The 14,856-nt window shown below is 45.0% G+C and overlaps 1 protein-coding gene across 1 annotated transcript in view; it reads right to left on the reverse strand.

The window, feature by feature from the left end:
• LOC116516820 (solute carrier family 2, facilitated glucose transporter member 11-like) overlaps positions 1–14,415 on the reverse strand; it is a 33,596-nt gene extending 19,181 nt beyond the window's left edge. The window contains exon 1 of the mRNA XM_032229448.1: positions 14,326–14,415. Within this exon, the coding sequence (XP_032085339.1) occupies positions 14,326–14,415 (90 nt within the window). The remainder of the gene's footprint in view (positions 1–14,325) is intronic.
• Positions 14,416–14,856: the final 441 nt, after the last annotated feature.

The following is a 14,856-nucleotide window of genomic DNA, read 5'->3' on the forward strand; positions in this document are numbered from 1 at the left end:
AAGTGTACACAAAGGAAGGAGGAGAAACGTTACACTTCTAGCCACTGAGGTGATTTGTGCCAAAATTTGAGTATTCAGGGTACACAAACCAGTTGTTTATATTTGAGTATAAAACGTGTCACTGGGACTGGCTGCATTTATTCAAAGCTGTTGCCTTTTGTGCCTTTTTTAAAAAACTCTGAATTATGGTGCCTGGTATTTGGACCAGTTGCAGCTTCTGGGTGGTCTTCTAGGGCAGCCCCATAAAAAGCATACTGTGATAGTTAAGCCATGAAGTAACCAGGACATGTCTATCTGAAGGACCCCTTTATGTAGGAAAGGCCATATTGAATTGAATTGAATTGAATTTATTAAATTTCTATGCCGCCCAATCCCGAAGGACTCCGGGCGGCTTACAGAAATAAAAAAGAAATTAAAACAATAGGACACACAAAGTTAAAAAAGGGACGCAACAAACACCCAATCAGAAGGCCTGCCGGAAAAGCTAGGCATCTCTTTTGGCGCTTCATCTCCTGGAGTTCCTCAGTAAACCAAGGAGCCCTCCTGGATCCACTGCCGCGGAGAGGCCGCAAAGTGCAAACCGATCCAGGGCCCCAGTTGCCACTGTGTTCCAGGCGGCGACCAGGGTCTCTGCCGGATTGTGGGCAAGAGAGTCAGGTATCTCCCCAAGCTCCTTCTAAAATCCCAATGGGTCCATCAGGTGTCTTGGGCAGAACCACTTAATCGGTTCCACTTCCCTGCGGTGGGGGAGTAGCTTCCAAAAATCAAACCTCAACAGGTAGTGATCCAACCATGACAAGGGCGAGATGTCTATTGCCCTTAACTCGAGATCACGTCTCCACTGCCCTGAGAGAAACACTAAGTCAAGTGTGTGTCCCGCTCTATGAGTCAACTGCATATCCAGCATGCTGTGTGTAACTGTAGAGCCTCTTGCCACAACTGCTACTTGCTCATCAAGCAGGAGCTGTCACTCCAGGAAGGTTCCCAAGTCGCACCCCACCTGTGAACGGGAAAGTGCCATCCAGCCCAAGGGCAGAGATCAAATATCCCCAGATCCCCAAACATCCATAGCCACTTGGGCCTTTGTTAGGATTGAGTTGAGATGGTTCCTCTGCATCCAAAAGGTTCTGAGACAGGACTTTAACCACCTTCCCTGGTTTACCCATTGCAGAAAGATTTTTTGACAGCTGCCAAAAAAGCCAATGAAGTCCTAGGCTGCATCAACACAGGGATAGTTTCAAATTCATGTGAAGTGATGGCACTGTTTTTCATTGCAATTGTGAAACCACACTGGGAGCAACAAGAATGATTAGCGGGTGGAGTCTTAAACTATGAAGAACGGTTGCAGGAATTGGGTATGTCTAGTCCAGCGGTATCAAATTCAATTTCACTGAGGGCTGTATCAGCATTATGTCTGCCCTCAAAGGGCCAGTAACTAGGTTGCCACATCTAGTGAGTGTGGCTGGGTGGGTGTGGCCAGCTCACTGCCACTCATGGGCCCAGCTGATTCAGGATGGCAGGGTCGGGATGGAACAAGTCTCACCAACTAACTTGACGTGAGACTATTCAGTGTCCCACAAGCTTCTCCCCTCCCCTCCTGATTGTAAAAAATTGTTATCTGAATACTTTGTTCTGAATATGAATAAGGGTACACCTATGGAATTTGTATGGGATGCAAGCAAAGCGTATATGAGAGGAGTACTGATGAATATAAACAAAATACATAGACATAAACAAGGGCTAAAACGAAAAGAATTGGAAGAGGAAATTAAAGGGAAAGAGTTGGAGTTAATATTGAATCCAGGCGATACAAAGGTTAAGGAAGCAATTACTATATTAAAATCCCAATTTGATATGTTGATCTCTGATCAGGTAGCCACTAGTTTATTATATGCAAAACACAATACTTTTTGTAACGCAAATAAACCGGGCAGATGGTTAGCTTATCAGATTAGGAAAAAAATGAAAATTCGAAATGTAACCAAATTGATTTATAGAGGGAAGGAGGTGTTTCAACAGGAGGAGATTCAAAAGGCATTTCAGGAATTTTTTACAGAATTGTATAAAGGGGACAAAATTAAGGGTTTAGATATAGACAAATACTTAGATAAAGAGAAAATACCCCTAGTTAGAGAAGAGTACAGACAAAAGTTGAACCAACCAATAACCTCAGGGGAAATCTTGCAGGTAATTAAGCAACTAAAGTTAGGGAAAGCGCCAGGCACAGATGGCTTGACAGTGGTCTACTATAAAAATTTACAGTTAGAAATGGTAGAACCTCTTAGAGAACTATTTAGTAAAATTCAAACGGAAGGTAAAGTGCCCCCATCTTGGAAGACAGTGTTTATATCCTTAATACCCAAAGAAGATCAAGATACTACCGAACCAAAAAATTACAGACCTATCTCATTACTTAATGTAGATTATAAAATTTTTACTAAAATACTAGCAAATAGGTTAATGGTGGTTATGCAACAATTGATACATACCGACCAAACAGGTTTTATACAGGGGAGACAGATGAAGAGTAATGTTAGACTAATTATTAATGCATTAGAATATTTGGGAAAGAACAACCAAATTCCTGCTGCGTTCATATTTCTGGATGCTGAGAAGGCCTTTGATCGAGTTAACTGGCAATTTCTGTTGAAGATATTGCAAAAAATGCAGATAGGAGATAGCTTTTTGCGGTCAATTAAAGCAATATACCAACAGCAAACAGCTCAAATCATAGTCAACGGAAGTTTAACAGACCCTTTTCAAATCGGAAAAGGTACAAGACAGGGCTGTCCTTTGTCCCCACTATTCATTATAACTTTGGAAGTATTGTTGAATAAAATACGGGGCTTGGGTGGTCTAAAAGGGATCAAGATTAGGCAGCAAGAATACAGAGTCCGCGCTTTTGCGGATGATTTGGTCATAATGTTGGAACAACCGCAGGAATCTAATATGGTTTTAATGAATACGATTAATCAATATGGTCAAGTGTCTGGTTTTAAAATAAATTTAGGAAAAACAAAAATATTAGCTATGAATATGAATACTAAACAAAAGGAAGAACTAGGAGGGATGCTAGGATGTGAGGTAGTCAAAAAAGTCAAATATCTTGGGGTTAATATTGTAGCCTCAAACGGGAAATTATATAAGCACAATTATGAACCACTTTGGCGGAGTATACAGATAGAGATGAAAAAATGGGAGAAATTGCACTTATCCTTGCTGGGTAGGATAGCGGCAGTGAAAATGAACATCTTACCAAAATTTTTATTTCTTTTTCAAATGTTACCTATACTTAAAAAAGATGCAAATCTTTTAGAATGGCGGAAGGGTATCAACAAATTTGTATGGGCCGGAAAGAAGCCAAGGGTAAAGATGAAAATAATGCAAGATGTACGCGAGAGAGGAGGCTTGAAATTACCTAACCTAAAATTATATTATGATGCAGTGGCGCTATCCGCAATTAGTGATTGGACCCATTTAACCAACGATAGAATACTGAATATCGAGGGACACGATCTGGTATATGGTTGGCATGCTTACCTGTTATTCAACAAAAAATTGGATAAGAATTTTAAAAGTCATATCTTAAGAAATGCTTTACTGCGGGTTTGGAAAAAATATCAATATAAACTAAATGACAAGTTACCCATGTGGGCAATTCCTAGACATGCAATTGAAAATATGAATATAGCACAAAAACAGGATAGAACCACCTACAGACAACTTCTCACTTCCGAAAGGGGGGTTCTACAACTAAAATCTTTAGAGGTATTGAAAGAGGAGAAGGTAGTTCAAACATGGTTCCAGTATGGCCAATTACAGGCCAGGTGGAAAATAGACCAAAAAACTGGTTTTATCCAAGTTGAGGATAATTTGTTAAAACAAATAAGAGATCAAAGTTTAATGCATATAAAGAGGATATATAATGTACTAATACAGATGGATTCGGAAACAGAATTAGTTAAAGATTGTATGATAAAGTGGGCTCAAAATATTGAAGAACCAATAATGTTGGACATATGGGAAAGAATATGGGTAAGAAATGTAAAATTCACACAAGCACAAAACCTGAGAGAAAATTTTTATAAGATGTTTTATAGATGGCACTTAGATCCTAGAAAGCTGGCTTCTATGTATCCGAATGTACAGCCTAAATGTTGGAGATGTGGTTCTCTCGATGCTACATATTTTCATATATGGTGGACTTGTCAAAAGGTTAAGGCATTTTGGATAAAAATGTGGTGGATTATGCAAAATATCTTTAAAAGAAGGATAAAGTTTACTCCCCAGTTATTTTTACTAGGCATATGTACGGACTTTACAGCGGTAGAGACTAATTTGGTTCTGCACCTAATAACAGCAGCAAGACTGTTGGTGGCACAATACTGGAAGAAGAAAGACGTGCCTACAACTCAAGAATGGACATTGAAAGTCACAAACCTAGCCGAGATGGCGAAAATATCGGCATATCTTAAAGACCATTCAAATGAGAGATATAAACGAGATTGGAAAAAATGGATTGACTATATACAAAACAAATATGGGACTAAGAAATTACAGATAGCCTATGCTCAAGATTAGGAATAATCTAAACTGTTCATAGCTAGTGCAACAGGAAGAAGCTGAGTTCAATGCAGAGATGTTATTAACTTCTTTTTTTTATTTCCTTTGTCTTAATATATTTTAGACTGTGTTTGTTAAAAATCTATACCATTTACGGGCTTTGGGAAGTTGGGGGGGGAAGGGAGGTGGGGTGTTAGGGGGAGGGGGGATACATAGTATGTGTTAGATTTTAAAGTAACGTGACTGCACTTGTATACTGTTGCTCTTTAATTCCACTGTAAAAATAGGACAAGCTGAATATATTAATAGATTGTAGAAATACAGGGTGGGAGAGAGGACTGGAGGGAGGGGGAGAAGGAAGGGAGGGAGTGAATTGGGAGAGAGGAGTGGTAGAGGGGGAGGGGAAGTAGGGTAGAGAGGAATGATGGAGGGAAGATGGAAAGTTGGAGGAGGGCGAAAGAAAGGGTGTATGGAGGGTCGAAGAGGTACATTGGGTTTCTATTTTGGGGGGTACTGCTGATAAGACGAGTGGCTGTGTTTATTGTTTAATGTTATATGTCCCCAGTTATGCACAGTATATATGTGACTGTATGAAAATGAAAATGGAAAATAAAAACACAGAAGCTTCTCCCCTCCCCAAACGGCTGGCAGCCATGCACCCATGCACATGCACGCACACACACAGCATTCCGAGTTTGGGGACTTGTTTGAGGTTCGAGGTTCATTTTATTTATATGCCGCTCTATTCCCAGTGGGACTCAGGGCGGCGCACAAACCCAAGGAGGGGAAGGGAAACACAAAAACTACAACCAAAAGTATACAGGGCATTTAAAACAACCAACAGCCACACGATTCGAGAGGGGAAGGGAACTCATTGATCCCAGGCCTGCCGACACAGCCAGGTTTTAACGGCTTTTCGGAAGGCCTGGAGAGAGGTGAGGGTCCGAATCTCTGCGGGGAGCTCGTTCCAAAGGGCCAGAGCCGCCACAGAGAAGGCCCTCCCCCGGGTAGTGGCCAGATGACATTGGCTAGTAGACGGAACCTGGAGGAGGCCTAATCTGTGTGATCTAATGGGTCTTTGGGAGGTAATTTGGCAGCAGGCGGTCTCTCAAGTACCCAGGTCCAATACCATGAAGGGCTTTATAAGTGATGACTACCAGCTTGAAGCGTATCCGGAGACCAATCGGTAACCAGTGCAGCTCGCACAGGATAGGTGTAACGTGGGTGTACCGAGGTGCACCCACAATCGCTCGCGCGGCTGCATTCTGGACGAGCTGAAGTCTCCGAATGCTCTTCAAGGGCTGCCCCATGTAGAGCGCATTGCAGTAGTCCAGTCTTGAGGTCACGAGGGCATGAGTGACTGTTGCGAGTGCCTCCTGGTTCAGGTAGGGATGCAATTGGTGCACCAGGCGAACCTGGGCAAATGCCCCCCTGGTCACAGCTGACAAATGATGTTCTAAGGTCAGCTGTGGGTCCAAGAGAACTCCCAAATTGCGAACCCTGTCTGAGGGGCGTAAGATTTCACCCCCCAGCCTGAGTGATGGAGTACTAGCCAAATTTTTGGGTGGGAAACACAACAGCCACTCGGTATTGTCTGGATTGAGCACCAGTTTGTTAACCCCCATCCAGACCCCGACAGCCTCCAGGCACTGGCACATCACGTCAACCGCTTCACTGAGTTGGCACAGGAAGGAAAGGGCCTTCTCCCCAAGTTCAGGCATGATTGACAGATTGTAAACTGAGATGTGGATAAGAGTCTCCAAGCTTGGAATAGTGTGTGTGTGTGTGTGCGCGCGCACACACACACGCGCGCACACGGCACATCAAAGAAAGCCTTCTACTCCCAATCCCAGACATTGGTGGTGTTTCCCTGCCCAGGAGGCGGCAGAAGTTGACGCTCCTTCCCTGCCTCATCATTCCCATCTCCTTCCTTCCTTTCCTTCCTTCCTACCTCCCTCCCTTCTTCTGTCCCTGCTTCCATCCGTCATTCCCATCTCCTTCCTTCCACCCTTCCATTCTTCCTTCCTTCTCTCCTTCTCATTCCCATCTCCTTCCTTCCTCTTTCCTTCCCTTATCCTTCCCTACTTCCTTCATTCTCATTCCCATCACCTTCCTTCTTCCCTTCATCCCTCCCCTTCTTCCTTCTCTGCCTCTCTCCTTCACATTCCCATCTCCTTCCTTCCTTCCTGTTTCCATCTCTTCCTTCTCCGCCTCTCCTTCCCTTTTCCCTCCCTTCCCTGCTTTCCTCCCTCATGCCAATCTCCTTCCTTCTTTTCCTTCCTCCTTCCTTCCTTCTCATCTCCTTCCTTCCTTCTTCCCTCTGTCCTTCCATCCTTCCCTTCCTCCCTTCTCTGCCTCTCTCCTTCACATTCCCATCTCCTTCCTTCCTTCCTGTTTCCATCTCTTCCTTCTCCGCCTCTCCTTCCCTTTTCCCTCCCTTCCCTGCTTTCCTCCCTCATGCCCATCTCCTTCCTTCTTTTCCTTCCTCCTTCCTTCCTTCTCATCTCCTTCCTTCCTTCTTCCCTCTGTCCTTCCATCCTTCCCTTCCTCCCTTCTCTGCCTCTCTCCTTCACATTCCCATCTCCTTCCTTCCTTCCTGTTTCCATCTCTTCCTTCTCCGCCTCTCCTTCCCTTTTCCCTCCCTTCCCTGCTTTCCTCCCTCATGCCAATCTCCTTCCTTCTTTTCCTTCCTCCTTCCTTCCTTCTCATCTCCTTCCTTCCTTCTTCCCTCTGTCCTTCCATCCTTCCCTTCCTCCCTTCTCTGCCTCTCTCCTTCACATTCCCATCTCCTTCCTTCCTTCCTGTTTCCATCTCTTCCTTCTCCGCCTTTCCTTCCCTTTTCCCTCCCTTCCCTGCTTTCCTCCCTCATGCCAATCTCCTTCCTTCTTTTCCTTCCTCCTTCCTTCCTTCTCATCTCCTTCCTTCCTTCTTCCCTCTGTCCTTCCATCCTTCCCTTCCTCCCTTCTCTGCCTCTCTCCTTCACATTCCCATCTCCTTCCTTCCTTCCTGTTTCCATCTCTTCCTTCTCCGCCTCTCCTTCCCTTTTCCCTCCCTTCCCTGCTTTCCTCCCTCATGCCAATCTCCTTCCTTCTTTTCCTTCCTCCTTCCTTCCTTCTCATCTCCTTCCTTCCTTCTTCCCTCTGTCCTTCCATCCTTCCCTTCCTCCCTTCTCTGCCTCTCTCCTTCACATTCCCATCTCCTTCCTTCCTTCCTGTTTCCATCTCTTCCTTCTCCGCCTCTCCTTCCCTTTTCCCTCCCTTCCCTGCTTTCCTCCCTCATGCCAATCTCCTTCCTTCTTTTCCTTCCTCCTTCCTTCCTTCTCATCTCCTTCCTTCCTTCTTCCCTCTGTCCTTCCATCCTTCCCTTCCTCCCTTCTCTGCCTCTCTCCTTCACATTCCCATCTCCTTCCTTCCTTCCTGTTTCCATCTCTTCCTTCTCCGCCTTTCCTTCCCTTTTCCCTCCCTTCCCTGCTTTCCTCCCTCATGCCAATCTCCTTCCTTCTTTTCCTTCCTCCTTCCTTCCTTCTCATCTCCTTCCTTCCTTCTTCCCTCTGTCCTTCCATCCTTCCCTTCCTCCCTTCTCTGCCTCTCTCCTTCACATTCCCATCTCCTTCCTTCCTTCCTTCCTGTTTCCCTCCCTTATTCCCATCTCCTTCCTTTCTTTCTTCCAGTTTCCCTCCCTTATCCTTCCCTGCCTCCTTCCCACCTCCTTCCTATTTTCCTTCCCTCCCTCCATCCCTCCCTCCCTTCCTTCCTTCCCTTATGCCCTCCTTCTCATTCCATCTACTTTCTTTCTTTCTTTCCTTCCTTCTTGTTTCCCTTCCTATCCTTCCCTGTCTCCTTCCCATCTCTTTTCTATTTTCTTTCCTTCCTTCCTTTCTTCCTCCTTCTTTCCATCCCTTCCCTCCTTCCTTCCCTGCCTACTTTCTTCTCCTTCTTCCTTCTTTACTTCCTTTCTTCCAATTTCTCTCCCTACCTCTTTCTCTGTCTCCATCCTTCTCATTTCTATCTACTTCTTTCCTTCCTTCCTCCTTCCCTCTGCACCCAGGAAGGGACAAGAGGAGGGAGTTTGTCAGTGCCGGCAGCCCCAATGAAAGGAAAGTGCTCAGTCTGCATGGCTGAGCCAGCAAGGTTTAGGTTTAGGTTTATTGGACTTATATGCCGCCCTTCTCCCAAAGGTAAGGTGACCAGACGTCCTGCTTTTGGCAGGACAGTCCCAATTTTTTAAAAATTTGTCCTGCATCCCGCGGTGTGTTCAAAAAGTCCCGATTTTCCAGTGCTCGGTCCCGAGCCAAGCGGCTCAGCCGTCGGAATTTTTTTTTGCCCGCTTCTCTTGGGCGCCGCTCTCTCTGCAGCCATGCCGTGCAAGCCGCCATCAGCAACCTGGTCAGGGTGAGCCGAGGGGAGGCAGGCGGGGATCTGGTTGGGAGAGGCTGGTGATGGGGGTGCCTTTTGAAAGGGTTGGGGGGCATTGGGGGAAGGCAATTGGGGGGGGTCTGCTTTGCAACCGCCAGCAAAGTCCTGTCTAAACTTCTTGGTTCGCCCTTCCCAGCCCGGAGCAGACCGTTCTCGGGAAAGCCGGGTTCTTCCTCCCTCCCTCCCTTCTCTTCCCTTCCTGCCTTTCCCCTTCCTCCCTTTCACCTTCCTCCCCTCTTTTCTTCCCTCCCTCCATTCTTTCCTTCCTTTCTTCCTTCCTTCTCCTCCCTTTCTCCCTCCCTTCCTCTTTCCCTCCTTCTTTCCTTCCTTTCTTCCTTCCTTCTCCTCCCTCCTCCCCTTCCTGCTTCCCTCCTTCTTTCCTTCCCTATCTACCTTCCCTTCCTTCCTTTCTTCCTTCTCCCTTCCTTCATCCTTTCCTCCTTTCCTTCCCTATCTACCTTCCCTTCCTTCTTCTCCCTTTCTCCTCCCTCCCTCCTTCCCTCCTTCTTTCCTTCCCTACCTTATCTTCCTTCTTTCCTTCCTTCCTTCCTTCTCCTCCCTCCCCTTTCCATCCTGTAAACTGTTCAGAGAGGGCTGTAAAAGCACCATGAAGCGTTACCCCTGCCACCCCCTCCTCCTCCTCCGCCGTACTTTTGAGAAGCCATGAGGCCGCAGGAGCCAGTAGTAAGGGGGCGGAAGGGGCGGGAGCAGGAAAAAAAGGCCCCATGGCTCCTCAAAAGCATGGCGGAGGAGGAGGAGGCGGCGGCAGCAGGAGTAACGCTTCATGGTTTTACAGCCCTCTTTTTTTTTTTTACAGCTCAGGTGCTCCGAGCTTCCCCCCACCCCCCGTCAATGGTGTCTCGCTTTATCCATCTTAAAATCTGGTCACTTTACCCAAAGGACTCAGGGCGGCGTACAACATAAGAACACATATTACAAAAGTTAAAAGAAAGATTAAATAGAATATCCCCAAAATCCAATAGACCAGCGATGGCGAACCTTTTTTGGCTTGCGTGCCGTAAGTGGGGGGAGTGCAGGCGTGCCACACCCATAATGCAATGCACAACCTCCCAGTGTGCATACACACACTATAGGCGCTCCCCCCATTTTTGCATGCTTTTTTCGCCCTCTCCAGGCTCCAGAGGCTTTATACGAGCATGGGGAGAGTGAAAACAACCTCCCCCACCCCCCCGGAAGCCCTCCGGAGGCTTCAGGGACCTTCAGGAGGCTTTCCTGAAGCCTTCGGAGCAGTCAAAATGACCCTCCGAGCAAACCAGAAGTCACTTCCAAATGCCAATCAATTTTGACACAAAACTTTTAGGCCTATACTAAAATGCTGAAGATGAGGAATGTCAGAGCTGCCATTTTTAATCTATGCTATGCATTCCTGCTGACAGCCTGCCATATACAACAGAGGGGGGAAGGGAGAGATCAGTGGGGTGAGAAAAAAGGAGGGTTAGCATGAGGAATCAAAACCATGCATCCTGCTAATGTAAAACCAATCACCCCATGAAGACAGGAACTGTTACACAAACAATTTGTTAGCACCTAATTGGACACTCTTTGATGACCAGGTGGGAAGTAGGAAGAATGCTTTAGGAATGAAAACCCCAAATCTAGCTGTGCTTCTTCTGTAACCACTTGGCTTTAGTAAACTGTACTTTTGGCTAACCATGGGCCTGAGAGTCTTTCAGGAGAGCAAGTTGGGACAGCTGACAAGGAATTTCATCTTTCAACATGACAATGATCCAAAAAGAATACCTTCAAACCAAGAAAAGAATGGCTTCATCAAATCAGTTTTGAATGGCCCAGCTTGAATCCAATTGAAAATCTGTGGGGTGACTTGTGAGCTCCTTTGTGAGGAAGAGGGGCTGATTCCCAAGGCAAGACATGCTATGCTGAGATGCTCCTACCCCAAAAGACCGAACGCTGTCATGAAATCAAAAGGTGCTTCAACAAAGTATTAGTTTATTGGGTCAACTTTATGCAATCACATTATTATTATCATTTTTATCCTAAAAGATTTCAGTTTGCTTTTCAATTGTACTTTACACATTAAAGGTGGAAAATATTCTTAGGTTATTTATCTTGGCATTTTAACAGGGGTTCTATATCTATATACATAGTTTTTCTAACTATGTAAATTATATTTCTATTTAGTTATATACAAAGTGGCTCATTATTATGGGTTTAAAGCAATGCTGATTGTATTAAGGGAATTAAATAAAAAATGACCCCCTCCCTCCTCCCCAACTCACAAGATTCAGCTCATTTCCTAAAATGGTTGCCTCATTCTGTGTGGTGGGTGCGGTAGATTTAACTCCAAGGCTGGGGAGACTCTAGGGAATGATCTGCCACATTTGACTGGGCCAAAGGGAAGTTTGAGGACTGGCAGCTCCCTACTAAACTTGTCAAAGGAATTTTATTGTTGTTTAGAGATTTTGTGGTTCACCCCCTGCATTTCAGGGATGTGGAATGTTAAATACCTGAACCTGTTCACCAACCTTGAAGTCTTCCTACAAGGACCATTTCCTAACAGCCATCAAAAGAATGAAACTTCTGCCATATTTTTGTCTTGGAGCAATCAGCATTGGCATTACTGCAGCAAGACAGATGCTTAGCCAACTTTTAAAAATTACAACTGCAGCTGCTGTTTCCCTTGAAGAGTTTTTCAACATGTTTTTCAAAAAGTTAGTTCCCTTGAAGAGCAACCCTCCCCCTACCTGGCAGACTGTGGCTGTCTTGTTGCTTTGGAGAGTAGCTCCCATCACCCAGGGAAATGTGATGAGGTTCCTCCCGCAAGTTTCTGGCTTCCCCAGAAAAGAGAAGAGTAACCACCCCATTATGTTCCATGGATATCTGGAAGAATAGCTAAGTCAACCTGCTGATCCCAAAAATAAAACTTAAAACTGTACCACTTGCTGAAGTGCGCTCATCCTGCTTGATATTTGCACCCGACCCGTCTGTTGAACCTTTTGGGAAGAATGCTGGAGCACTGTCTGAATCTCTAAATCAGGAATGTGTGCTTAGTCACCCATTACACACCATGATGCAAACGTTTAGTTTGGCAGGTGGGAAGCTACTCTGAAAGTTTACACTGAATCGTGAGCAGGAGGCAAGGAGCAAGTGGAGCAGATGCCTACAGACTGGGGGACAATGTTGTTCAGAAGCCCCTCCACTTTCACAGTGAATAACCAGCCTTGCCGATTGGCTGAAGAGCAAGCATGATCTGCTAGTGATGTCAGAATCAATGGGGTTAATTTTTGAGGGGGTCCGAGGCAGCCCTGCCTTGCATGTGTGGCTTTTGTTGCTCACACACCCTGTATAGTGTGACCAGAACAAACTTCAGAACCATGAAACAAAGGCAGAGGGTCTTGCTAGAATGTGAGCCTTGGTCTGTCTCATCTTCCAGCTCATAATTCACTAACTTACAACCTCCCTTTCATCTAGAGCCATGATGGTGAACCTATGGCATGTGTGCCACAGGTGGCATGTGGAACCATATTTGCTGGCATGCCAGCAATCAGCTCTGGCACATGTGCATGTGCTGACCAACTGATTTTTCACCCTCTTGGAGGGCTGGGGAAGTCATTTTCACCCTCCCCAGGCTTCAGGAAAGTCTCCGGAGGTTGGGGAGGGCAAAAAAAGGGCCCAACGGGCCAACTGGAAGTTCGGAAACAATCCATTTCTGGCTTCTGGAGGGCCTCTGGGGAGGCAGGGGAGACTGTTTTCGCCCTTCCCAGACTTCAGAAAAGCTTCTGGAGTCTGGGTAGGGGTCATGCACACGTGTGTGTGGGAGGTATCGGATGCACATGCGCAGGTGGGTGGGGAGGAGTTAATTTATGTTGGCAGGCATTTGCGTGTGATAGCACACCCATGCACAATTTTAGCACGCCATAAGAAAAAGGTTCGCAATCACTGATCTAGAGCATTCCCACAACCCTGTAAGGCAGGTTGGGCTGAAAGTCTCCAAAGCTTTCATGACCAAAGATGGTCTTGAACAGCTCTCCACAGCCTAGACCAGGGGTGTCAAACTTGCAGTTCATTGGCCGGATGCATCATGCGCAGGCCACACCCACCCCAGCTCCATGAAGGGGGGAAATGTTGCAAAACATCACATGATGGCAGCATGACAGCAAGAGTTTAACACCTATGGCCTAGACCATCTGACTCTTAGTTCTATTGTTCCATTACCTACTAGAGGTTTGCAATTGCTCGACATGATGAAGGTAAGTTGCAATTCTGATAATACATGATGAATTGAAATTGGGAAGAAAGCATGTGTTAAATATTAACCTCTCTATCATGCTGCCTCCATCTGGGACAGTAAAACCATAGCCCACAGGAACAATTCGTAAGTGGATTTTTTATTGTTCTGTTGATCTTCCTGTATTTTAAGCTGTAAATTTTACACTCCAATTTCCTGTCCTGTGAGTTACACATCATTAACCATACACTTTTGCCTAGAGGGCTCTTTTCCTTGGACAGAGGGAGGTGTTATGAACATGCACGGTAACTCATGTTTCTGAGAAAGTTTAAATACAAAACAGAACATAAAATAATAGGGTTAGAAAGGATAAGGAGTCTTCTAATCCAACTCCCTGCCCATGGCAGAAAACCCTTTTATAATTCTGGACAAATAGCTCCCAATTCTCTTCTTGAAAACCTCCAGTGATGGAGTGCCCACAAGTTCTTCTAACCATTACTTCTTGTCCTGCTTCTGGTACTTTGGAAAAGAGGTTGAGCCCCTTTTCTCTATGAGAGCCCCCTAAATACTACAAGGCTGCTCTCATGTCACCCCCCGTCTTTCTCTTCAGTATTCTTCATACCCAGATCAAAATCACAAAAGATGGGACTTTTGGATTGGAGAAACAAACATTACTGGGGAGTCTGGTTGAAGCATCACACACTCCCTGATTTAAAAAAACACCTTTTGGTCTATAAACTACATTTAATCAAGAATAGAAACAAATGCAATGGATATTTGTCCACTTTTTTCTGCCTTCTACTAGCAGAAACAGGAAAGCAGATAACTATTTTGTAAACCTTCCATTATTTCCTACCATACAGTTCTTCCCTAGGGAAGAGATATATATTTTCTGCCCTTCCTTACTTGGTCAGGGCAGCCACCTGCAGAGGAGTGCTTGGCAATCTCTTGCAATTTGTAGTATTTGTGTTCTAATTGCTTTCTTACTAGATCTTTTATGGGCTTCTCTTGGCAACTTGTTTTTCACTGCATATCTTGTAAAGGCTCGAAACCCCTTGTCTGTTCCTTCCGTCAACTTACCTTTGGTTATCACTGATGCTTCTGCCAGAATTTCTATCGTTGCTTCTGCCAAATTTCTACCTTTTCTTCTTCTGTATTCTGGAATCTAAGGTAGAATTCTGATCTATCGCTCTCCCATTCCAATATTCCACTTTTGTCTTTTTCAACCATGCTCAATTATTGTCAATATCTCCAATTTTCTTATCTCTTTGTTCATCTTTTTCTTCAATTTTTGGAAATCTGTCCTCATATTTCATCACCATTTGGTGGATAACCTCAATTTTTCCATCTGATTTTCCTGTTCTTTGTTCAATATTCTCCATTCTCTTTTCAATAATCTCTATTCTTACTTGCATTTTTTGCATAATCATCTGCAATGTCAATTTCTTTTCTTTTTTTTTGCTGCGACATCATCTATATTGATCTTTTCCTCCAGATAGTAAACAATTGCCACCTATATATATTCATCTCGAAGGAGCATCATCAACCTGATGATGCTCCTTCGAGATGAAACCCACATGACACCTGAGGGATTTGCAAATTGGACAATGGGATGGGGGTTACCAGGGGGAGGGGGTTAGACAAATACTGATATGTATGATTTCATATGCT

The sequence above is a fragment of the Thamnophis elegans genome, chromosome 13 (genome assembly GCF_009769535.1).
Source record: "Thamnophis elegans isolate rThaEle1 chromosome 13, rThaEle1.pri, whole genome shotgun sequence".
In the NCBI taxonomy this organism is placed as follows: domain Eukaryota; kingdom Metazoa; phylum Chordata; class Lepidosauria; order Squamata; family Colubridae; genus Thamnophis; species Thamnophis elegans.